The following is a 24186-nucleotide window of genomic DNA, read 5'->3' on the forward strand; positions in this document are numbered from 1 at the left end:
CGATTCGGACCGAGACATTGAGGCAATGTAAGGCCGCGCCACAGCAGTCTGTACAAAGTCACCGACCAAATGATTCGTGCTTGTCTTGCTTGTCCCCTTCTAGCAGTACCGGAAGCAGCCATAATGACAATATAGAGCGAGCGCCCTTGCGCAGATTACCGCAGCCTACAACAGCTGATCCGGTATATCCTTTGGACATGCTGTTACCAAGAGGCTCCAGATCAATACCCACAACAGAACCAAATCTTCCTTCGCTTCCCTCAACACAACCACGTGTCTTGGGACCACAATATCTGCGTGTCAATGATGCTGCTGCTGACCCGTCATGGATGCCGGAAACCTGGCTTAACCGCGTTGATGAAATTGTGTCTCACTGTGAGTTGTTCATTTTAGGGCAGTTGGAAGCAATTCTGTAACCAACATTATGACAGATTTCATGAGCTTCAATGGTACTGGACCAGAGTCTCGCAGCACACTGACGCACTGGTTCGAGCAACCTTTGAAGAGCCCATTGATCCTCCTTTCATATTCCCTGCTCTATTGTGCACACCGCGATCTCATAGGCGGGATCATCGGCAATGACGATCACTACTTCAAGGCTCGCAATCTACAATTCATCAATGCAGCCCTCGAGAACAGGACCACTGCCTTGGCCGATGAGACTATCATGGCTGTTGTTAGCATGGCTATGTATGAGGTGTGTTTGTTATTGCAACCATCGCCAGGAAAACCACTGACAAGTCTAAGAACCTTCGAGGTAGCGATCAAGTCATAACGCATGAACGAGGCCTCGGTCAGATGTTCGACATGCGAGGGGGCATCGGAAAGTTCATGTTAGAGGAAGGCTTCTACATTGGTAATTTCGCCTTACTGTGAGCTTTCCGCAACTCAATGCAATGCTAGGCTTATTCACCTTAGTGTCGATATGATGTACTCTTCATGCTCCAATAAACATCCACTGCTCATGGAAGTTCAGGGACCGATATTGAGAGACATACATGTGGGTATCCGAAAGACATACTTCCCGCATTCACCGCTTCGAGTCGTGAACACTCCCGAGTTTAATGGAAAAGTCCCGATCGAAGAACTACGAACCAGTCTCGATGTCCTCAGAGATGCTTTCGATGGCTTCGAAATGCTTTGTGTCGAGGCATTCGACCCGGAAACCGCGGCCTTTGAGGCACCACGGTTTCGGCTTCGACGCGATAAATTCTGGGCGCGACTACAGGCGTACGATACGACAGAAACCGAACCATGGACGCTTACAACGGAAGGCAAGGTCAAGGAGGCCATACGAATAGCCGGAACGATTCACTATTGCGCAGTAGTGTCGCTAATCCAGCATGACGACGAACTTAATTCACATTTCGTAGACCGACTGCTCGAAATCCTCAAGAGTCTTCAACTTGACTTTTGGAAGACAGCACCATACCTGTACCTGTGGATGTACGTTTAGTCTTTCTCCACGTACCGGCGCAACTGACATAGTACAGATTATTGACGGGTGGGGCAGTCTGCAGCAGGCTGCCTGGGCCTCGCGCGTATTTCGTTAGCGAGATAACAAGAATCGGTGTATCCGTCGGCTTTTTCGACTGGCGATCCTTCACTCGTATGTATAAGCCCCGATCTGATTTTGACCTACTCGTTAATGATACAGAAATCATCAATAACTTCCTTTGGCTGCAAAGCTTCCTTCGCAAGCGCACCAAAAGATGGGAATGACCCATTAGGCTCAACTAAGTTGCAGGTCAAATGGTACAAAAAGATGCTATTATCGCGAGACTGATGATAGGCTCTAGTGATACGCCACAGCAATTTGGTCAAACCATGCTTCAAGCGGGGCTCAATTCTCCAGGTTCAAACAAGTTGTGGATAAGAAAGAAATGCAGGAGATCATAAGCTAAGATTGAGGGCATATCGGATGGTTTTGGTATATTGCAGCTATTTAGAGAACGTGTTCGTAGCCGATCACTTGCGGTTGCTCTCGTCACCAGATACCAGGGTTGACTGCTTCTCCAGTTGAGGTGTAGCAGGTATAACTAACACCGGAGTGAGGTCCAAAGCCCAGATCTTGACTTTACTTTTGGACCGCAGCCGTATTAACAAATCCAGAATTGCCCTACTCCTCATCTTTGCCCCATGTACGAGCTGCTTCCGATAAACTGTACTATACAGAGACATACAACAAATGTCCTTTGGTGCTTCTTTGACAGTTTGACGAGCACACTGATCTCGAGAGAAAAAAGTAATCTCTGAATCGGTCCCTATACTATACCTTGGCTATGTAATTACAAGCAGGGTCAGGGAAGATATATCTCCACTAATTGACGACTTGAGGGCAATTTATTGGGTTCGAAATCCCCTCGTACGTGACACTTACGTGACGGTGCACGATACCGAGACCCTGGGACCAAAGAGCAACGAAATTTGGGCACCTTTACTCCCAAGTCTTCAAGTAATCTTTGACAGCCTCAAAATCCTGCTTGATGACTTCCACCTGCTTCTCGCCTCTAGGAACGAATCTGACCTTGAACGGCTTCGGGCAAATCAACAACCCATCTTCATATGCATCCGTATCCACCTCGAGCTCGTTCCCTTTTTCATCTACTTCAGGCTTGATATCATATGCCCACAACAGACGTGCAATGATACGCCACTGTGTTCGCTCGGCAAGGTGTATACCCACGCAAATTCGTCGGCCAGCACCGTAAGCATAGTGATCGCGATTTTCGTAGTCCGGAGATCCAGCATAGGACGTTGCCAGAAGCGGGCGGTCGAGATATCTGTCAGGGTTATAAGTATACGGATTGGGATAGAATCCGGCGTTGTGTTGGATATTATAGGCTGGGCAGAAAACGGTAGAGTCCTTGGGAATAAGGTAGCCATCGAACCAGTTATCGTGGCTTGCGCGGACAGGGATACCTGAAGGGACACTAGATACCATAATCAGCTCTGGTGGTCAATGGTCAAGCAAGTACGACGTTATGCGATACATACACAGGTCGTATCCTCAACCCTTCCTTCACAATGCAGTTGATGTAAGGCAGAACTCTAAAGTCCTGCCATGTTGGCATTCTGCCATCGCCACAGATGCGATCAAGCTCAGTCTGTGCTTTCTTTTGTACCCAATGGTGTTTCGCCAGGTACAGAATCGATGTCAATATCACTGTTGTGGAGGTATGAGATCAGCCGAAGCGCGCCTCGTAAGTACTACAGCGATACGTACTACTGGCCGTTGTGTCGGCGGCTCCTTGTTGTAGGGCGCCAAGGAAGTTATTCTCTTGCCGATGATTCATCGCTATGTCGCTTTTGATCTGACCGCTAATCACCTTGTCTGCAAGAGAGATCCGATTGTCGCCCTTTCCACGCCGCGCCACAACTTGCGATCGTGCTTCACCCCATATCGAGCTTATAGTCTCAAAGCACGTGATCGCACGCGCCTTAGAAGGGACGAGAAAAGATGGCACGTATTTGAGAATGGGGAACTGGTCAACAGGGAGGTATGTTCCTGGAGTTGCTGGCAAGTGCATCAGTGTCATGTTATCGTTGTGACAGGCATGAGATGGGGTATGGGAAATCTTACTTGCAAGGTTGATCTAGGCAATGGACCAATCGAATAAGCATCACCATAATCTTTCGCAGAAGCAACCTTAAGTACCTGGTCAACAGCTTGATATACGCTCTTGGACGTGTCAGTCATACAGCATATTCTTCTTCAACATGGCTCAGCTTACAGTGGCCCACCAACTATCCACAGTCGGTGCTCGAAACCCAAAGATGACGATACTAGCAACAGAAGCGGTGACTCGCCGAATGTGGTTGGAGAATTCCTCTGGCGTCTGCAACAAGTCGTAGATTGTTTGGCTTGTCCTGTTCGGGTTAGCTACCATCAAGTTGCTGTAGAGGGAAAATCATCTCACTCGGCTTCTTGGACTGCCATGATGGTTTCGTCGAGGTTCTTCGGCGACATAAAATGAGCTGCTATCTTCCTAGTTGCCCTCCACGCAGGGCTTGCATCGAAGAAGGCAAAATTTTCCTTCAGGGCGGTGATCATCTGCTGGTCTTTCGGTCGGTCCGAGTATATTGCACTTCTCTTGTCCAGTAGATTATGCACTGTGCGTTTGTCATTCAGCAGTATCAGCGTGGCGGCACCAATTTTCAAAGAGTAGATGCTGCCATATTTGTCGGCCCACTCTTTCAATCTAGTCACGTAAATTAAAATCTCCGATCGGGAGACGCCAGAAGAACGACTAACTTCTTTTCCACATTTCGGCTTGGGATCTGATGGGCATTCCCAAGTATGGGAATAGTGGGTGGCCCTGGGGGAAGACTGGTGACCCAACAATGTCAGCGATCCCCTCTCTCCGAAGTTGATGCTTCTAGGTTATATACGTACCGCTTATCGCGACTGCCAAAGCTGTAAAGGAAGTATGAGACGTAGACACCGACTACTAAAGCAGCCATACCAAAGGCATAACCGATAGGCTGAGCCATTTCGAGCGAGTGTAAGCAAGTTATACTTGAGAATGAGCAGAAACACCTTGCGAGGCTTTTATTTTATACGTATCAGACCTTGCACAGTTTGGTCAACTCAAAAATGCACACTTACACCGATGTTCTTGAAGTACGTTTCGCTAAAGTGCCCTCTGTCAATAAAGTGTCTTCTTGTTGGTCGATACGAAAGCGATTAAATTCTAGAACAATGATACCCCTTGCCCTGCACAAGCATCCTATGCGCCTAAGCATGAGCGATCGCTGTTTCATTGGAACAACGAAGATGCACGTGTATTACGCAGCACTGTATGTACCCCTCTTTTCTCGTTCATTGCGGCCTTTGAGCCGTGACTTTCAGCGTCAGCTATGTGAGTCGCTGACGCCATATGCCAAGTTGTCACATGCAGCGCGAAAACGTCAAGAGCCTGTGGTGATAACTGATAAGTCAAGGTCCTAACATATGCTGTGTGGTTCCACAGATGTAACTGTGAATGGAGTCCATCTCTCGTGTGATTGCTAGAGCGCTATTATGCTGCGACCGTAAGCGAACCTGTAGGCAGTAGCCTAGGCATCAGCGTCCAGGTAGCCTACACCAGCACCAAGTTATGTCGTAGCTGCCGCTACATTCTTACGAAGGGTACGAAGTTCCACAGATGACATTTGAATCAAACAAGTGATGGTCATCTACTCGCCTTACCTGCCCGTCAAGTTGTGTTTCGCATCCTGGAGTGTACCAGCTCAATCACTACATTGAGAATGTAGTTCTCTGCTTTAAGCAATGGTACGACATAACAACGCCTCCTTTGTATAGTTATGTCACTTTCGATATCGAGTACACGAAGAAGCCAGGCAGATCTCGTGGCATTGCCGTTGCAACGATACTGTTCCTGCGCAAACCCGAGATTGCAAAGTATGTCCACCATCTGGCTGTGCGTAGCTACTATCTGAAAATTGGGTTTCGAAGACGCCGTTCTTACGTAACAGAAGGTCAAGAGGAACCGCCAGAAGCTGATTCCTCGGTTGAAGACGCTATTGCGCACGACAGCCAATTCCAGGTAGACTATGCCAGGCGGCCCAGAATGGCTCCTTACGGAGATGGCCTGCTGGCCCTCCTCATCCCACGGTTAACAAACGTTAGGACCATCGACCTAGAGATCCTTCACTTTGCCAGAGTAGACAACGAAGCGCTACGATGCGCTGGGCACAGGGAAGAGCTGCTTAATCCCCAGCCCGTATTAACGCACCTGCACTCTATCTTATGGATGGATTTTGGCGAAGTTATGGTCGGTTCATTATTGCTTTCCCTTCACGCTACCATTACGTTGAGCAATGTACCTAGATGGTATCGGTAGCATGGATGACGGAGACGAAGAGCTTGGCAAATCTGCAGAACGTCTGCGTTCACGGTCCTAGAGATGAATTAGTGCGATTCAACGATTTCGACATCAGAACCTATCTCACGCAGACGTCTTCAAGAGAGAGCAGGCCACGCCTCTGACAAGAGGGACCCACTACAAGCATTTTCCGACAAAGACATCAAGGGGGGCAATCTTGACATACAATAACCGAGTCGTGTTGGCCGGCGTGTAACGTCCTTCAGTTTTCATTCGCTATCTCTCAAGGGTTGGGTTGAACTTGCAGATGGCAACTTGCCTGAAGGACGAGAGGTGTATTATTTGCCTGTTGTTCGGTCGTTTCTGTTTCTTGGGTAGCTTTCACATGTTTGTCTATATCCGCTCCTTGTAGTCATGATACTTCCTGACATTGAAAATTGCTGGATGCTCAATACAGCTCTCTATGTCGTCTGCTCTCATCTATAATCTTTCGCGAATACTTAGCACGTCAGGAATGCCTTCCAACGAAGCAATGCAACGCAAACACCTACTCAAGCTGCCCGTCTGTCTTGGACTTCGCTAACTTTTCGATCTCGGGATCCTTGATAACATCGTTGTACTGTGGCCGCGGCAACTCGAACAGGTCCGTCACCCGTCCATATGTGATGCCTCCCAGGCGACAGATGGGCCTCAGGACCTGTTTCGTATCAGCGTGATGTCGGCCACACTGTGTTTCCTGACGGAATGGAACTTACCGCAGGATCAATCAGTACACCAGCCTCATCCACCGCGTCTTCTCTTACCCAGAAATTCAGACCCTCAACAATAACCGTAACACCCGTCTTCTTCCCAGGCGTAGCCTTGCTCTCCCACTCCAAGGACTTGACGAGCTTCGCTTCAATGCTGAAAACCGCTTCCTGCACGCGATCCGGCTTGACGATGGAGCTCTTTGCGGGATGTAGACCGCTAAAGGTCCACTCGGAGATGCCTGCTGGCGCATTCAAACTCGTATAATTTGCCGCCTCGATGAAATCCTGGGAAATGATGTTCAAAGTGCATTCTTCGGTCTTTAGCAGATTTGCCAACGAGTCCTTCGCATTGAGCAGCCCGCCAGCAAATCCCAGGACGAACAGCGGGGGGTCATGGCTAATCATGTTGAAGTAGCTGAAAGGCGCTAGATTCGTGGACTTTCCATCTTCAGAGATGGTGGAAACGAAGCCTACGGGGCGGGGCACGACACCTGAGATGAGAAGCTTGTAGTTGTGCACTGCGGGGCGGCCTTCAGCGTATGGATCAATTTCTCGGTGCTTTGTCGAGAGGCCGGAGGCGTTGTTCGCGCCTTGTCCGGGCTTCCAGTCCGGCTTGGGTGTCTTGACATAGTGCACCGTTCTATCTTTCTCGAAGTCTGGCCGTGAGTCCTCGACGCCTTTGAAGTCGGGGTGAGGGTTGCGCTTTATGGCCGCCTCGGCGTCTGCTTTGCCTTCTGCCATGTTTTCCGATGCCGTTGTACTCGTAGATTGGTCAAGAGGAAGGTGATATGGAGCCCCGACTGTGTTGGTGATCAAAGGGTCGCTGGTAATAAAGCAATTTGTAGCAGTATATCGCCTTTCTCACGATACGGAACGATCCCGAGGCACGGAACGCCTCCGAGGTGCGCTACAGTTCCTGTCCCGGCCGCGCGCCATCAACAGTCGAGACGTCATTCGTTTGCCGACACTAGCCCTACCTACCCCACCACGGCAGGGACTTGGGGAGGTACCGACCCCGCTGCGGGTAGCGTCCAGAGCTCCCCTGGCCTGGCCTATCTAGATAAGATGCGCCTGGTGAAGACAGGACTCTGAAGCCTCGACACTACATCTTGCATAGTGTTGAATGACAAACCACCTTCCTCGATTGTGCTGACAAACGTGAGAGCCACTGCACACAATCCGACCCGCTGCGAAGCGCAACACCATCGCTGGTTGCTCGGATATCGCTCGGAGTAGAACTATCACCTCCTCCAGGATTACAAACATCGAGAGGATTGAAACGAAAAGCGACACGGAGTTTCAAAAAAGCTATCTCTTGTGGGCAAGCGCCACGAGTGTGGTGACACCAACGACGAAGATTCCTGGCACGAGAGAAGTATAAGTACACAGCGATCGGACGAGATACTGGCATCACAGCTCCCAGGCTTGACAAACTCGACATGTCAGACGCCTGCGAAACCTACAAGCTCGGCGACTTCAAGTTGCAGCGCGGAGGAGAGCTTCCGGACGCTTCCATCGCCTACAAGACACTGGGAGATTCTTCTCTTCCAGCTGTGATTTACCCTACATGGTACTCTGGACGTGAGTCGGAGCTTGTCGTGTCTGATGTCTTCCACTGACGACTTTGCTGCAGTCATATCCGATAATTTGTGGCTTACAGGCCCCGGCAAGACGCTTGACCCTTCCAAGTACTATATCATCATCCCAGCTCTCTTTGGAAACGGCCAATCAGCTTCACCGTCGAACAAGCCAGAGCTTAGGCCATTTCCTGAAGTTACCTTCTACGACAACGTACGAGCGCAGCATGAGCTCGTCACCAATCACTTGGGTATCAAGCATGCAAGAGCTGTCCTGGGTTGGAGTATGGGTGCAGGCCAGACCTTCCAATGGGCGACGCAATATCCAGACTTCATGGATCTGATTGCTCCTTTCTGTGGCGCCGCGAGGACCAGCCTGCACAATCAGGCAATGCTTGAGGGCGTCAAGTCCGGGCTGTACGCAGCGAAGGGAACCAGCAGCGAGGGCGTCGGTAAGCAACATCTGAGCTCGGACAAAGTCCAATACGTGCGATTCACCGAAGAGTCGAAGCGGGTCGGACTCAAGGCGCTCGGTCGAGTGTACTCGGCATGGGGCTTGAGCCAAGCTTTCTACCGGGAGAAGCTTTACGAAAGTGTGCTAGGCTTCAAGGACATTGAGGACTTCATGGTCAAGTTCTGGGAGGCATGGGCGTGTTCGAAAGATCCAGAGAACATGCTGGTCATGGCGAATACGTGGCAACTCGGAGACTGTTCGAAACAAGAGCCATACGACGGGGACTTTACGAAGGCGATGGAAGGGATCAAGGCGAAAGCGCTGGTGCTACCGGCTCAAACTGACCTCTACTTCCCACCAGAGGATTCGGAGATCGAAGTGCAGAACATGAGGCCGGGCGTCGGCACGCTGAAAGTCATCCCCAGTATTTGGGGCCACTGGGCTGGAGGGCCTGGAGACAGCAAGGAAGATGTAAAATGGTTGGACGAACAACTGCGGGAGTTCTTCGCGAGTAATTGAGGTTCCACTGCGGGACGAATTCCGCCGAACAAACTGCTAGCTCACTTTTCCTAGCGTAAGACCACCGATGATGTTGAAACGACCGTTGTAGCCTTTACGTTCAATGACATAGGTAGACCGTATCGACGAGCCAGTGCAGTCCTTGCATCTCGCTGCTAGTCGGATGATTTGAAACCTTCTTGTTAAGCAATTCGCAAATTGGTATTTGCTGAGCATCGGACCTTGCTCGGCCCAGCGACGGGTGTGGTACGAAGGGCCTCTTGTCATGATCGCACTCTGAGAATTCCGTCTGAAGAGCCGCCTGCAGTCTGGTCACAAAATCGGAAGAGGATTGCAGCCATACTGTTCTGGAGCTTGTGCTGTGTATAAAGGATTTGGGCGCATCAGTCACTGGATTCATATGAAATGGTTCGGTAATCTTTGTGACTTTCTTGACACGAGAGCGAATGTCCTTTTTCAAATCTGGCGAAGTGGCGCCTTCTTTGCGCGGAAGGTAGATCAAAGAACGGATAGATGAGGTTTATGTGGGTAAGCTACCGCGCGAAATGTTCGTCGTGTACGCGCCGCGCACAGATTCTATCGGCGCCTGGACGTGGACGGCGGTAGCAGGACGAGCGCGCTCTTGTGTGACAGATGGAACGCCGTGGACAAATGAGGGTTGAATCGGGAAGACGGCATCCCGCGGGTGTGGGTGTTTTGGTCTGGTCGTGTTGAGCAAGGAAGCGTGCTCCATGCAGCTGGTGTGGCTTATGCGCGAGTGGCGCATGCCGTCTTGGCTCTTGCGCCGTGAAGCCAACGGCAGCGACGTGCAGACAAGGTTCGTTCATTCACTCTTCAGTGCCCGTTGCTGATCGCGTCGCCATGCGGGAGCCCTCGAAATAGCCCGCCACGGCTCAGCACTCTCCCCCACGACCAGCCTTTCGATACGCGCTCAATCCGCCCGCTGCGATTCAGCCGCTTGCGCTCCGCAGCACCTCCGAGCTCTTTGCCGGCCTGCGCGCCTGCTCTCAATTGCCCATAATGACCGACGCCCAGCCAAAGAAGAAATGGGGCATCACGCACCCTTTGTCTGAGGCCAAGCCAGAACCAAAGGATCTCAAAGCCAACGAGCAGCTGATCGAGTACTTGAAGAGCATCAACAACTTCGAGACCCCCGAGGGCAATGACCGGCGGTATGTCCTCAGTATCCTACACACTGTGCCATTGCTGACTTTTGCCAGGGATCGTGTGCTCAAACACCTCCAAAAGGTGACGGAAGAATTCGTCAAGCGCGTCGGCCGCAGCAAAAACTTGCCCAAATCGACCATTGACAATCTTGGTGGGAAGGTCTTCACGTACGGCAGCTATACCATAGGTGTTCATGGCCCCGACTCCGATATCGATACCCTTGTCGTCGCACCCAAGAGTGTTGACGTGCACGATTACTTCGTCCACTTTGGGCCAACGTTCAAAGAAATGTCCGATCCAAAGCTAATTGACAGCTTTGTCGAGGTGCCGGATGCCTTTGTACCCATCATCAAATTGGAATACGATGGCGTTGACATCGATCTGATCTTTGCATCGCTGCCCTCGCAATCGTCGATTCCCAGAGACTTTGAGCTGCATGACCAGAGCGTTTTGCGAGGCTTGGACGACCAGACTATACGAAGTGTGAATGGTGTCCGGACGGCGAAGGAGCTACTCGAGCTCGTTCCTCAGGCCCAGTCATTCAGGCATGCTCTTCGTGCGATCAAAGTTTGGGCAAACAAACGTGCCGTGTACGGATTTGTGTTCGGCTTTCCTGGCGGCATAGCCTGGGCTCTCATGGTAGCTCGCGTTTGTCAACTGTATCCCTTCGCATGCGGATCCACTATCATTGCCAAGTTTTTTGCTCTCATGCAACAATGGAACTGGCCACGCCCTGTTATGCTGAAAGACCTGGAAACGTCAAATATCCTAAATCTTCAAATTTGGAACCCTCTGCAGAACTATTCGGACAAGCTGCATTTGATGCCCGTCATCACTCCCGCCTATCCTTCCATGTGTGCCACTCACTCCGTATCACACTCAACTCTTGCAATCATGAAGAAGGAGTTTGAACGCGCAAACGCGATTGTGACGGCAATTCCGAGCGGAACCAAGTCTTGGGCCGACTTGTTTCGACGACATACATTCTTTACACAGGATCACAAATATTACCTCAGCGTCATTGCTTCTTCATCTGGCGACAAGGACAAATTCGATGCATTCTCTGGAAAAGCACAATCCAAGGTCCGGCTTCTGGCCAAGAACATTGAGAATGGTAACGCTGGTGGCATCAAACAGTTGCGCGTCTACATGAAGGGCGTCGATCGAGTGCACCGCTGCGCTAGCGATACAGAGATTGATGAAGTCAGGCAAGGCAGCACAAAGTATCAGGTTCTTGCGGAAGAAGGATCGAAGAGTGGCGACCAAAAGACAACTGTATACACTTCAACGTGGTATATTGGCTTGGAAACCGTACCTGGAGAATCCAAGCTGAAGCTCGATATTTCCTACCCCGTCTCAGAGTATAAGCGTCACGTCGAAGAGGACGAAGATGTCTTTGATAGGGACTCTATGGCAACGAAGGTTGTATACACACGTTGGTTAGTGGGTAGCAATAAGTTCCATGTATATCTGCTAACAGATACAGCTACGAATTGCCTGACGACTTGTTCGAGAAGGGTGAAACCAAGCCGGCGAAACCGGTCAAGCATAAGAAAGACGACAAGAAGAAGACCAACGGCACTAAGAGCGCTAAGCGTCAATTCGCCGAAACTGGTATCGAAGTGCGTAATGTGCGAATTGCAAAGTGCCCCCAATTGATTGAAACGCCGTGAGAGGCGAGTCTGAATACATATACTGACTTTTTGCTAATCTAGGACAGCGAGAAATCCAGCAAGAAGCGAGCCTCAGATGTCAACGGCATCCCCATGTCGACCCCTGCATGAATATGCTAGCAGCTAGATTTGCATATATCCGGCGCTCTATCCTACAGAGAGGACCCGAGCACCAAGCTCTTCTGGAAGAATCTTACTCACAGTTGCGGTTACACCACACCGCTATGAGATCAAGTTTACCACTGCCGAGACCGCCTTGAAGCGGTTCAAAGCAAGTAGCTTCCTACACGACGACCCCATTTCCGGCCTGCGGTCCGATGCCGTATACGCATGCCGGTTCGCTGCGGCTACTTGAACAACAAAACCAGAAAAAAAAGTGGAAAAGGCTGCTTCACCGCACCACAAAACCAACTTTTAACAGAGGCCGGCAAACGACGAAAATGGAAAAGCTCCTCTTCAGCACCCGCCCGCAGTGTACGGGTCATTTCCTAGCGTCAATCTCATCATACACGGTCAGAGCGGGCGTTCTTTTGTTTGTGATGCATTGGGTGCGGCGAAATGGGAAAAGGTGATTCATGGGCGACCATATCAACATTCTGAACAAGGAGGTAAAGCATGGGGCGGTTTCGCTTTAGCGAGTTCTAGTTTTGTCTGCCTGTTTGAGGAGGCATGGTTGCAATCGCACTGGATGCGTATATGCCTCTTGAGAGTCTCAACTTATCAAATATACAACATGTTGCGTGACGTGTCAATCCGAACGGACAAGTGGAGACGTATTACAATTCCGAACTGGCAGTGACGTTGGGACGGCTGGGTGGCTACTGCCTGGCAGAGGAGTAGCCATGGAAACTCACTTCCCTGCTATAGGGTTGCAACAAGACCTATGCTCTTGGCAAGTGGAGGTAAAGAAGATGTAGACCAGCAGACGGAGGACAGGCGCTGATCTTGCCATGCTCGTTAAGCAGGCGCAGAAGACCCCTGCCGGGGAGCGGCGACGTCGTTGGCCGTGCTGTCCTACCAGCTGTAGACCGCAGACGCTACCGCCGTCTTCACCGGTTTCCATGCAGGAGAGTGGAACATGCATTTTGCGTCTTTGGCTCTTTAGGCCTCTAGGACTTTGCATCTTTGGGTCTCTGCGGCGGTAGCAGATTCGAGAAGCCGAAGCAGTAGGACCCAGAGTATCCGACCTGCCATCGGTCTAGGCTGAGTGAGCAGCCTTACAAGGTACAAGGACTAGTGAGCATCCCACCTTTTGCCCATCGTGTGCTGCTGCCCTAGGCAGGGGCGGAGGACAAGGAGCCGTCCCCTCTGTCGATGCCAGACTGGTGGTGTCCAAGTCCGACGACAATGGAATGGGCACAAAGAGCACGCCTGACGCACGTGAGGGCCGTGGCGGCAACCCGACAGGCGGCTTGAATATTACGCCGTACCTGGAGGGGCAGGCGGCGAACACACGAGAGCGTCCTTCTCGCTGCCGCCGGGCACGTCCAACTGCGCACCCAACGGCCCAATCGCTGCGCCTCCACTGCCGTTTCCGCTCGCTTTGGGGCTTTGCGACTCTGTTGCTGAAGCGGGACAGGATTTCGAGTTAGCTCTGTCAGCCTTGTATCAGCCGCAGCGTGCTTCCAATTTAACACCCGACACCCCACCACCTTCGTTCCTCCCTCCTCCGTGCTGATGAACTCCATGAATGCTCGTTTCAAGAACCTAGTGGGTTCGAAACGAAGAAGCTCGTCCAACAACCCCTCGCCCTCGCCCCAGGGCAGCACCACGCCCTCGCAGCGCCCGAACTCGCTCTCCCCGCAGCCCTCCAACACCAGCACCAACAGCCTGCCCCAGCCAGGCCCAGGCCAGCAGCAGTCCAACATGAATCCGAACAACCCCCTCGGCCGCCCTCCTTCGTACACGTACGCGCCGCCCAGCGGTCTCCAGCCCGGACAGCAGCCACAAGGCCGTCCCAACAGCCCGCTGCCGCCCATCAACACGGGCAGCGCCCCCGGATACCCGCCGCAGCATGGCCAGCCCATGGGCTACCCACCGCAGGGCGGGCCCCCTGGCTACCCTCCCCAACAGGGCTACGGAGGCGCTCCACCGCCAGGACAGCAGCCCTATGGTGCGCCGGTCCCGCCTAGCCAGCAGCTGCAGTACAGGCCTGGCGGCGGCATGGCAGAGGTCGCGGGCGAGGGTCGCTCCAAGGCCCAGCTGATCGTGGGCATCGATTTTGTGAGTTTTATTCAGGCCGTATGCATGCCTGCGGCACGGGCGCTGACTTCAAATCCTTCAGGGAACCACCTTCTCGGGTGTCGCTTTCGCCTTCGCCACAAACACTGAAGCCAAGGAAGACATCATCACCGAATGGCCCGGTGCGGGCAACCAGACAAAGCAGAAGGTATGACCCTCACACTCGGCTGCATCCTCCGTATTAATGCGACCCGCAGATTCCTACCGTCCTGTACTACGACCAGTACCAGAAAGTTGTGGGTTGGGGCCCTGATATCGCTGACGCCTTGGCCCCCACGGGCTACCCTAAGCCTGGTGTGCAAAAAGTCGAATGGTTCAAGCTGCAGCTTATGCTGTCCGGAAACACATACATCGACCCCATCAACCTACCTCCGCTTCCCCCGGGCAAGTCGGAAATCGATGTCGCTGCCGACTACCTCTTCCACCTGCGCCAGGCCATGCGCAACCAGCTGCAGAAGACGCTGGGCGAGGTATTCAATAGGGAAGAGCGCAACATCCGGTATTACCTGACCGTGCCTGCCATCTGGAACGATGCGGGTAAGGCCGCAACACGTGCTGCGGCTATCCAGGCCGGTTTCCTGCGTGACGAGAACGACAATAGGTTAACTCTGATTACCGAGCCCGAAGCTGCCGCCATGTTCTGTACCAAGACTGGTTTGCTCAACGTCAAGGTGCACGATGCCGTGCTAATCGTCGATTGCGGTGGTGGTACCGTCGATTTGATCGCTTACGAGGTTGAGGAAGAGCAACCTTTCTCCGTAGCCGAGTGCACAGCTGGATCCGGTGACTCGTGCGGTTCAACGGCTCTGAACCGCAACTTCAGCAACATTTTACGAGCCAAGATCCGTAAGATGAAGCTGCCTGACGGCTCGAAAACGGCGGGCAAGGTCTATGCTAAGTGTATCATGGATTTCGAGAACAGAATAAAGGCTGATTTCCGTAACAACGGCCAGAAATGGGCTGTTGATGTCGGCATTGAGGCCGAGTTCCCTGAGGCCGGGATCGAGGAAGGCTACATGACCTTCACCAACGAGGAGATCCTGCAGTGTTTCGAACCCGTCGTGAACCGAATCTTGGAGTTGGTACGGAACCAGATCATCGCAATCCAGGCACAGAACAGATCACTACAGGTATGTGCACATCTTGATAACGCAAGTGATAGTTTTCTGACCGGTGCAGAACGTGCTCGTTGTTGGGGGGTTCGGTGCGTCCGAGTACCTCTTTCAACAAATCAAGCTCCACGTGCCGCCCCAATTCCAGTCCAAAGTCGTTCGTCCCATGGATTCCGTCGCTGCTATCGTCAAGGGTGCCGTTACAGCCGGTATCACCGAGCGAATCGTTACTCACCGTGTTGCTCGACGGCATTATCTTATGGCTACCTTGCAGCCTTTCAAAGAGGGTCACCACCCCGAACAGTACCGTGTTCCGTCGCTGGACGGCAAGGACAGATGCAAATACACCCGACAAATTTTCGTGCAAAAGGGCCAACGTGTCAAGATTGGCGAGCCTGTCAAGGTTTCCTTCTTCAGACAGGTGGCGCCCGGCGCGACGCTTATGTACGAAGATATACTATACGCTTGTGACGACGATGTTTGCCCAGAATATACCAAGGACCCACGTAGGTGCAGTCAAACTTCCAGTGTAGGTTTATGCTAACAAGCTGCAGGCATTAAGGAAGTGGTCACCCTCACATCAGATCTCTCCCGAAAGAACCTCGAGAAGGACTTCGAGCGCATGGACACGCCCCAAGGTACCTTCTACCGTGTGTACTTCGACATCTACCTCACGCTCGATGGTTCCGAATTCAACGCTGAGCTCGTGTGCCAAGGCGAAGTCATGGGTCGTTGCACAGCCCGATTCAGGTAGTTCATTTGTGACGCGCATGTGTGGATACTTGGGCTTGGCCAAAAGTTTGCTTTCTGGGTGCACATTTACTAGGAACGATAAGATAATTGCGAATACCTCACTAGATATCTTGATGTGGTAGCGATCTGGGTAGGTGATATTGAGGACGATAGGGGTTGGATGAAGTACACACGGAGTCTAGGAAGTTTTGATGAGACGAGATATTTAGCTTCTAGCTTTAGCATACCCCCTCAAGCACGTCGTATTGTTTATTCCTCAATTTTAACTAAGATCCCCGACTGAATATAGATGTTAAGTGGAACTGATCTTGGTCGTAAGAACCATGGGCCTACAGTGGATGAGTGGATTGAGAACATTGCGGCCGGCAAAACATCTGTCTTCAACATCATCCCAGGGGCGGCACAGGTATCTGCATCAACACCATGCGGAGCTCACGCACGTGTCCTCGCGTGAGGCCGCTCGTTGAGCAGGAGACTGGACTTGAAAAATGTGTCGAGAGAAAGTCGCTCCCTATATGGGCCGATCCTTCATTTCCTCTTTCTCCCCTCACCTCGCACACCAGCTTGTTTTCCTCCAGATCAGCAACCATTAATCTCTAGTCACACATCGCCAAGATGAAGGCTTTCACCTTGGTCATGTCAGCACTTTTTGCTGTATTTCCCCTACCTCAGCTGGTATCCCAATTCGCCCAGGTACAGACACCGCGCTCTCTGAGATGTACACGGAGAGACAAAGAGACTAATGCGTGTGCGGTGGCCAAGGCATGAGGGTAGGAGCCTGCGTTCTCGGACTGTATTGCTGCGGAGAGTGGTCTTACCCGCCTGAGCCTGTGAAGAAAGACTCGTGTCTTGGGTGCTGGTATCATTCGGTCTGTTGGGAAGGCGAAGGGGGATTGTGATGAGTTGGCCTGGGTGGACTTTATGGGTGTTGCCAGGGCGCTTTCTTCGTGAGACTGTCACGCAAGGATTGTAGATAGTATTGCTTTGTGTGATGAATTAGCATTAGGTAGTATAGTTCGATATGTAGTTTCTCATTCACTGTGCCAAGTGCACACCGGCGTCTCCTCTGTCCGAGCCCAGAGCCCTACCCAATCCTTCTACAAGAGGCCCCTACGCGAATGATATGTCATAAAATGGGGAAAGCGAAAGCGAAAGCGAAAGAAGAAAAGAACATACAAGAAATGTCCCCTTAATTGGCACCAAATCCATTTAATGCTCGCTCGTAAACCCAAAATCGCCGTCAAGACTGATTTGGTCTGATCATCTGCTTGAACCTTACCGCCTTCTTCGTAGTCCTACACTTATGCATGGCTTTTCACGTTCCAAGTCTTTCTCGCCTCGAAGTCGCGATTCCATTACTGCGTCTTCTTCGAGCCACGGCGCGGGAGGCCCAACCTCTTCCTCTCTGCTCGGTCACCTTCAGCGAGCCACTTGCTGGCTTTGACAAGCTGTACCACGTTGATCACCTGCTTGCCAAACATGATGGGAAACGATGCGATGCAAAGAATCCACGGAACGGTTGAGTCCATTTTGTTGGCTCTATCAGGAATTGTTAGCCCACGTTCTCCGGCACAACATATATGGGATTTTCTACCTCGCCATTTCCATGGCACCCGCCGACCAGGGGCTCGTAAAGATCATAGACGGCTTCGGCAACGCAGGTGTTCCGACGTTTAGTGAGGACGGGGCCTGGGGGTCCTTCAAGAGCGTAGGCGAAAGGTACGGCGAGGAGAAAGAGAGGAGGTAGAGCGCGATGAAGAACAGCTCGTTGAACAGGCAGAAGGTGAAAAGAACTTTCTGTACACGTGTTAGCTCTCTTGTCTTAGCTCTTGATGCTCTCAAACAAATTATCGAGACGTACGTTGTTCGAATAGTACATTTTCAATACCCAACTCCTCGTCTCATCGATCTTCTTATGACTTTGGTTGCTTCCGCCCATGCTTAGGGTCGCATACATATGCATATAGTGGCTCGCTAGGTCAAGGGAAATCAGAATCTGGAAGACGATGCTCCAGCGCGGGAAGGCACTCGCCAAGAAGACGAGCAAACACGAGGTCGTGCAGCGGTCCGTCACCATGTCGAGGACCGCACCAAACTTGGTGGATTGTTCGAAGTGGCGCGCGGCAATCCCGTCGAGAGCATCAAGGAGGCAGGAAATGCTGTATGCGGTTGCGCATGTGCGGGGATGCAGCGGCATGTAGTAGAGGGAAGCGACGGCGAGGAGGACGCGGCCGTAACCTAGACGAAAGTGAGTTGGGAAGGCCTGAGAAAAGAGGTTAAAGGGTTCATACCAATTAAATTAGGATAGAAAAGAAAGATGTTCTCTTCCGCTTCCTCTTTTGGTGGTTGCCTGCTCCTGACGGTGGCTCCGTTGCCGTTGGCCATTGAGCGTGTTTCTGGCATTTCGAGCACCGAATGGTCTTTCCGACGTGTATGTAGCAGTTCTGCTAATGCTCCGGTTCGAGTTGTGCAGGTCACCCCACGGCAGAGTTTCCTGAGGCGCAACGCTGTTGACCGAGCGTCGTCCGCTAGTTCCTAAGCTCCGATGTACGTGTGCTCGCGCCTTTGGACACCCCAAGGGCCAACCCGCCAAGTGTATTCGGAAGGTATGCGGAAACGTGCGGCGGGACTCGCGCTGGGATCGGTGCTCAAAGTTATTCCAGGAGACGACGATAAGCGGATAAGAGGAGCTAACGTGGGCAGGGTTCTCGGCGACCGTGGTGTGATCGGTGGTGCGGGCGGGATGTGAGTATTTGCAAGGGTTGAGTGCAGAAGGTTGAAAGGTACGAATCTTCGTACCGTTGAAGGAGCGTATGCCTGGAGTGCTGAGCAGAGTAGGCAGGCGCACAGGGTGAGACGTGAAATTGGCTCTGCACTTTTGTTCCGACACCTCCGCCGCCCTCCGCGAATCCGGTCTAACCGGGCTTGGCAGCCCTACCCTGTGAAGTAAGGAAACCTAGGACTTGAACCTGGAACCTTGGATGGAAACACCACGATCACGTGTCCCTATACACCCCGGGGCCCCGGCCACACGCGCCGCTCCCACGAGAGTCATATCGGAGCGGGTATCAAAGGTTGCATTGTCAGGTCTATGAAGCAGCCCGTCTACGATCAACGTCGCTTTCCAACCTTGGGCTTGCCCTGGCTACCTTTTCCTGGCGCACTTTTGCCTCCGTTTAGCGTCTTCTTCCCTCTTTCCTCTTTGCCCTTTTTCCACACCCTACCTTCCGACCGGACGTCTTTCAGATCTAGCTTCTTGCGATCCTTTCCGCTTAGCTTACCCTTCTTCTTGTTGTCCGTCTTCGCAGGGCCGTTGAGGACAGCAGCTCCCTTTTCCTTCGCCGCCACCTTATCTTTCTCCGATTCGAACCATGTTCGCTTAGGTCGAGACTTGATCTCATCTTCGTGAACGATCAAGTTCTCTCCGCGCTTCAGGTCGCGTTCAGTAATGCTCATAGCGCGCTCTTCCTTCTCCTCCTGTAACACCTCCTCGATCTCATCTTCGAACTCTTTCAGCTTTTGAGTCCACTTATCCGACTCTTCCTGTGGTACCTGTCTGCTGACCACTTTTGCGCCTTGCGAGCGAGATGATCGGACAGCCTGTTTAACCACTTTTCGATCAGGCTCAGCGGCAATCGTGCAAGACCGTCCACTACGTCCGGCACGCGCAGTACGTCCAACACGATGAAGATAGATCTCGTGCGTTTGAGGAGCTTCGTAATTGATGACTGTTGAGACGTTCTTGATATCGAGACCACGAGAAGCGACATCAGTCGCGAGAAGATAGCTTGCCTGGCCAGAACGGAAGGCTTCCACACTTTGGATACGCTAGAAGTATCTGTCAGTGAAGGTATGGTATTGGATCTTTGACGACGGCTTACCTGTTCCTGGGTCAGGTTGCCATGAAGTTCGGTGGCTTTGAGCCCACATAGCGCAAAAACTACCCTAACGCGGTGGGCTTCTTTCTTTTGCCGGAAGAATATGATAACTCTGTCGGTGTATACCTTGGTACAGATGTACATCAGATATGCCAGACGCCTGTCCTCTTTACCCTTCCTTATTCTGACGAATTCCTGGGTAAGACCGGCCACAGTGTTCTTTCTAGAATCAACCATAAGCCGCACCGGTCTGTTCATGCCAATCTGGATCAATTTATCAACTGATGTGGACATGGTAGCTGAGAAAAGCATCGTCTGTCTTGATTTCGGAATCGTCGTCAAGATCTCGTTCAGCTGGCTCTCAAAACCCTCCTCAAGCATACGATCGGCTTCATCTAGAACAAGAATTTCAAGACTTTCGACTTGAAATCCTGCCGAATTTTGCATATGATCGATAAATCGACCAGGAGTGGCGATGACAACATCGGGCTTCGTTCGAAGGACAGCTTCTTGCTCACGCAAGGAGAAACCACCAGCGAGCTGTGCGAAGGTGATGTCAGTGAAAGCGGCGAGTTTCTGTGCGACGTTGAAACACTGCACTGCCAACTCACGCGTTGGCATGAGTATAGCAACGCGAGTAGTAGGAATCTTCTTCGGTCGGTAAAGAAGACGCTCGAGGATTGGTATCAGGAACGCAGCGGTTTTACCGGAACCAGTGACGGCTCCTCCCACCACATCCTTGCCTTCCATCGCAATCGGCACAGTCTTTGACTGGATCGGAGTAGGCTCAGTGAAGCCCACGGATGCAAGACCTTTAAGTATAGGTCTCGATAGAGACATGGCTTGGAACGATGCGTTTCCTTTTGCACCCTTCTTCTTCTGTGTCTTCACGCTCTCCTCTGGCGCGAAGAATTCGGCAGCCTTCTTCGCTTCCGCAGATTCCTCGTGTTCGCTATCCTCATCCGACTCTTCCTCTTCGAGATCCATGGGATGTGCGACGGGCGCAGCTATAGATTCGTTGTCCGAATCGTCTGCACCTGGCTCCGCGTTCTGCATACTGTCATCTTCGTCTACCTCTGACTCCTCTTCATCCTCGTCTGCGTCTTCGTCATCCTCACTTTCCGCGCCCATGCCGAACGCATCATCGGCCAGCAATTCATCGTCGTCCCCAAAGCCCTCGAAATCGGCCTCGGCTTCTCCTGCATCGTCCAAATCTTCCGCAGGCTGCGACTTCTTCTGCTTGTTGCGTCTCCGCTCGATGATCTCGTCAACATCGACAGCCGTGCCCTTCCTATCCTTGGATTCCTGTGTCGCTGCCGCATCGTTGCCCCACCCGTCGAAGTCCTCAATATAGCCAATGTCGACGTCACCCGGCGCAAACTCGAAGTCGCTCGCAATATCGTCGTTATCGTCAGCGACCTCGACAGGCTCGATGATTTCATTGTCGTCGACCTCTTCGAGCTCTGGCGTTGCCTCTTTCGCCTTCTTGCCCTTCTTCTTACTCCTCTTAGACTGCTGGATCTCTTTAGGTTTCACCAGCGCAGCGTCGTCCAGCTTGCGTTTTTTTCCGCGACCAGCCAGTTTCGAAGGCTCATCCATCTGTCCGGCGCCATCGTCAGAAACATCCTCGTGGTCGGAGATGGTGAAGATGAAGTCGTCGTCGCGCGCCATTGTGTAGGTTTGTAGTGGGTTTTGGCGAAAATGCGAGGTACTATTTTGCTTTATAATGCTCTTGATACAGATTGAACTATCGCAAAATGTACGTTCGACTTGAAGTCGACGTTGCACTGTCGAGGTCGCGCGGCAGAAAAAGTTCAGTTTGGTCGGCAACGCCAAGAATTTTCATCCGCTAGCGCCTCGCCTCATCTGACAGAACTTTGAGGACATTATTCTAATAAACTATGTCCTGTCAAGATCAATAAGTTACGCTGTCTCCTATTTTCACTCCTCTGGATCTATCGAAAATGATGAGCTCGCAGTCATCCTGGACAATTAATCCACCTATAGGATGCTACCTCCACCCACAGCTGTGAAGGCCATCAAGTTCACCCCACATTAACCGTTCTACACCGGAAGGCCGCCTCTCGCTCTTGTCACATACCCCATTAAATTCACGCAGGCCGTACTTGGGTGATACGGAGAACTAAGAATAGCTAAATAGCATTGAGAATATTCATACTGAGGGGAGATCAAGCCGCAAGACTAAGAAATTTTAACCCCTCGGAGTGATTGCGAATTTATGAGCAGAGGGAACGTCAGACCACCTTGTGCATCCTCATGGGATCTCAGTGAACGACGTTCTGTCAATATCATCACCAGGCTCCGTCATCTCGCCCGCATCCATAACCGACGCATCGTCGTGCGCCATGGGAAATTGCTCAATGAAACCAAGCACGGCTCTTCCCCAAAGGTCCCGACCCTTTAGTCTCGCAATATGAGCCGGCCAGCTCCTGATTTCCTTCGCCAGATGCCTCAACTTCCTTTCCTCCATACGCACTAACGGTTCGATTTGCACTCTTGTCGTCAACACAACAGCGCCCGACTTTGGCAGCTTTCTAAACATTTGTTGTTCAATACGCGCGTGTAAACTTTCTGCCTGAAGGAAGCTGATGTCGCCAGAGAAGAAGTCTTTACTTTCCTGGATGAAGTACTTCTTCGTATAATCGGATTCGGACGGGCGAACCGTCTGGATAAATGCGACGTGACGCTTGTAGAGCGGTCTATTACGAAGCTCATCAATGTAGGTGAGAATCTCCGGAAGTTCTGAATAAAGTAAGCAAGGAAGTAGTTGCATAGGTTTTATTGCACGACCTACTCTCCCAGGGTAGAATGGTCTCTTGCTGGCTCTCGATGGAATGGCCGACTCGGGCTCTGAGACGCCATCCAGATGGAAAACATGTCGTGCCTGCCAGTCTGTCTATATCAATAATATGTGTGCCAAAGCTTAATGAACTAACTACTTACAAGGTGAACTGAGCCGAGAAAGGGCTTTTGCTGAAAATGCAGAAGTCCTCGCGGACAAGTCGCGCCATGGTGTCCAGTGTAAGCCACCCAAACGGTCCGCCCAGCGGGTAGCTCTCACGTGTGTCATCATCGTATAGCTTTCTCTCTGCGTTCTCTTTCTGTTCCCAGAAACGCATTGGATATTTTGTTGACAAGAACTTTGCGACCTCCTGCCATAGCTCTCCGCATGCGTCTTCAGCCTCTCTACCGGGACGCATCTGAATACAATCTTCGCGGCGAACTTCTAGTAAATGGTCGCGCGCTGTAATCTGCTCATCATGGTAGTATGTCAGCCAATCATCTTGAGCCAGCCCACTGAGGCCAAGATCGCGAAAGTTATAACGCCTAGGGAAGTGTTGTTCGTTATATTCGTCAGCCGTCATATCCACAGGCATATCGGGAAATCCACTCCCATCGCCACCATCGTCTTGCTCAAATGCTGGAAGCCTTGAGATGCGCTTGCTCTCAAAGATTCGGTGTCTCAAGCTCGAACTGTCGAACTCCTGCACCCTCTCGAAGCTCAACGTAGTGACGTCGCGGTGCCAGCGTGGGACGTCTACAACTTTCTGACTTTGGCGTGGTTTCTTCTCTTCCTCGCGGACAAGGCGCTCGCGGATGTACTGAGGTTGTATATCGTACTTGAGAAACTTGCGGTGGAGTTGCCCATCGTAGTACCACAGGCGTGCCAGCCAGGCGCCGACACAGCAGCACCAGATGAAGAAGGTCGCGACAACGATGAAAAGGAGTAGGAAGGGCATCGAGATAGCCGGATCGGGGTGTTTAGAAGCAATTTGGGTTTCTTTGTGATGCATATCTGCGCAACGACAGGAAAGAGAACATCTAGATTGCAAGGAGAACGCGCGTAGATTTACGACGAAGAGGCCGACTTGTATTCTTACTCTCTTGTGAATGGGAGGTGATAATGGCGCATTAAAGCCTGTGTTGGCTATGTGATTCGCTCACATGAACTACAAGCAATCAACGAGTGTCCTCTTCACATGCCATTTCATAATCAACCGGGCAACCCCCGCCTCTCAACAGTGATGCCGATCCAGGGGTTGAGACTAATATAGACCAGACATTACACCGAAGCGTCAACGATGGAGAAGTTCAGTCTATCACGCGTCCGTCCGCGTGACATACGCGATTCCTGCGGCATCAGGATCCTTCAGTTTCAACGATATGAATGCTCCACGTCAAAGGCCCTCAATCTCAATCGCTCCATAGCCTGC

At 51.7% G+C, this 24186-nt stretch overlaps 10 protein-coding genes across 10 annotated transcripts; 4 read left to right on the forward strand and 6 right to left on the reverse strand.

Moving 5' to 3' along the window:
- Positions 1-329: 329 nt before the first annotated feature.
- N0V89_000850 (uncharacterized protein) lies at positions 330-1456 on the forward strand (the record flags this gene model as incomplete). Its single annotated transcript, XM_056209669.1, has 4 exons — positions 330-375; positions 432-697; positions 748-872; positions 919-1456. 4 exons carry the CDS (start codon positions 330-332, stop codon positions 1454-1456), a joined length of 975 nt encoding a protein of 324 aa, XP_056076491.1.
- Positions 1457-2437: 981 nt separating this feature from the next.
- On the reverse strand, positions 2438-3539 carry N0V89_000851 (uncharacterized protein; the record flags this gene model as incomplete). Its single annotated transcript, XM_056209670.1, has 3 exons — positions 2438-2933; positions 2998-3166; positions 3227-3539. 3 exons carry the CDS (start codon positions 3537-3539, stop codon positions 2438-2440), a joined length of 978 nt encoding a protein of 325 aa, XP_056076492.1.
- A 377-nt stretch (positions 3540-3916) lies between these two features.
- Positions 3917-4494, reverse strand: N0V89_000852 (uncharacterized protein; the record flags this gene model as incomplete). Its single annotated transcript, XM_056209671.1, has 2 exons — positions 3917-4202; positions 4397-4494. 2 exons carry the CDS (start codon positions 4492-4494, stop codon positions 3917-3919), a joined length of 384 nt encoding a protein of 127 aa, XP_056076493.1.
- A 1881-nt stretch (positions 4495-6375) lies between these two features.
- Positions 6376-7318, reverse strand: N0V89_000853 (uncharacterized protein; the record flags this gene model as incomplete). The annotated part of the gene is made up of 2 exons (XM_056209672.1): positions 6376-6525; positions 6584-7318. 2 exons carry the CDS (start codon positions 7316-7318, stop codon positions 6376-6378), a joined length of 885 nt encoding a protein of 294 aa, XP_056076494.1.
- Positions 7319-8016: 698 nt separating this feature from the next.
- On the forward strand, positions 8017-9127 carry N0V89_000854 (uncharacterized protein; the record flags this gene model as incomplete). The annotated part of the gene is made up of 2 exons (XM_056209673.1): positions 8017-8158; positions 8211-9127. The coding sequence occupies 2 exons, from the start codon at positions 8017-8019 to the stop codon at positions 9125-9127; spliced, it is 1059 nt and encodes a 352-aa protein (XP_056076495.1).
- Positions 9128-10147: 1020 nt separating this feature from the next.
- PAP1 (polynucleotide adenylyltransferase) lies at positions 10148-11967 on the forward strand (the record flags this gene model as incomplete). The annotated part of the gene is made up of 3 exons (XM_056209674.1): positions 10148-10299; positions 10348-11733; positions 11781-11967. 3 exons carry the CDS (start codon positions 10148-10150, stop codon positions 11965-11967), a joined length of 1725 nt encoding a protein of 574 aa, XP_056076496.1.
- Positions 11968-13653: 1686 nt separating this feature from the next.
- On the forward strand, positions 13654-16074 carry N0V89_000856 (uncharacterized protein; the record flags this gene model as incomplete). Its single annotated transcript, XM_056209675.1, has 5 exons — positions 13654-14190; positions 14252-14356; positions 14406-15338; positions 15388-15826; positions 15875-16074. 5 exons carry the CDS (start codon positions 13654-13656, stop codon positions 16072-16074), a joined length of 2214 nt encoding a protein of 737 aa, XP_056076497.1.
- Positions 16075-17428: 1354 nt separating this feature from the next.
- On the reverse strand, positions 17429-18476 carry pis1 (phosphatidylinositol synthase 1 (CDP-alcohol phosphatidyltransferase1); the record flags this gene model as incomplete). The annotated part of the gene is made up of 4 exons (XM_056209676.1): positions 17429-17612; positions 17668-17870; positions 17935-18311; positions 18365-18476. 4 exons carry the CDS (start codon positions 18474-18476, stop codon positions 17429-17431), a joined length of 876 nt encoding a protein of 291 aa, XP_056076498.1.
- Positions 18477-19184: 708 nt separating this feature from the next.
- DRS1 (nucleolar DEAD-box protein required for synthesis of 60S ribosomal subunit) lies at positions 19185-21622 on the reverse strand (the record flags this gene model as incomplete). The annotated part of the gene is made up of 2 exons (XM_056209677.1): positions 19185-19901; positions 19955-21622. 2 exons carry the CDS (start codon positions 21620-21622, stop codon positions 19185-19187), a joined length of 2385 nt encoding a protein of 794 aa, XP_056076499.1.
- A 604-nt stretch (positions 21623-22226) lies between these two features.
- N0V89_000859 (uncharacterized protein) lies at positions 22227-23959 on the reverse strand (the record flags this gene model as incomplete). Its single annotated transcript, XM_056209678.1, has 4 exons — positions 22227-22714; positions 22767-22864; positions 22916-23768; positions 23953-23959. 4 exons carry the CDS (start codon positions 23957-23959, stop codon positions 22227-22229), a joined length of 1446 nt encoding a protein of 481 aa, XP_056076500.1.
- Between the last annotated feature and the right edge of the window lie 227 nt (positions 23960-24186).

The sequence above is a fragment of the Didymosphaeria variabile genome (assembly GCF_027946475.1).
Source record: "Didymosphaeria variabile strain IMI 356815 chromosome Unknown scaffold_1, whole genome shotgun sequence".
In the NCBI taxonomy this organism is placed as follows: Eukaryota; Fungi; Ascomycota; class Dothideomycetes; order Pleosporales; family Didymosphaeriaceae; genus Didymosphaeria; species Didymosphaeria variabile.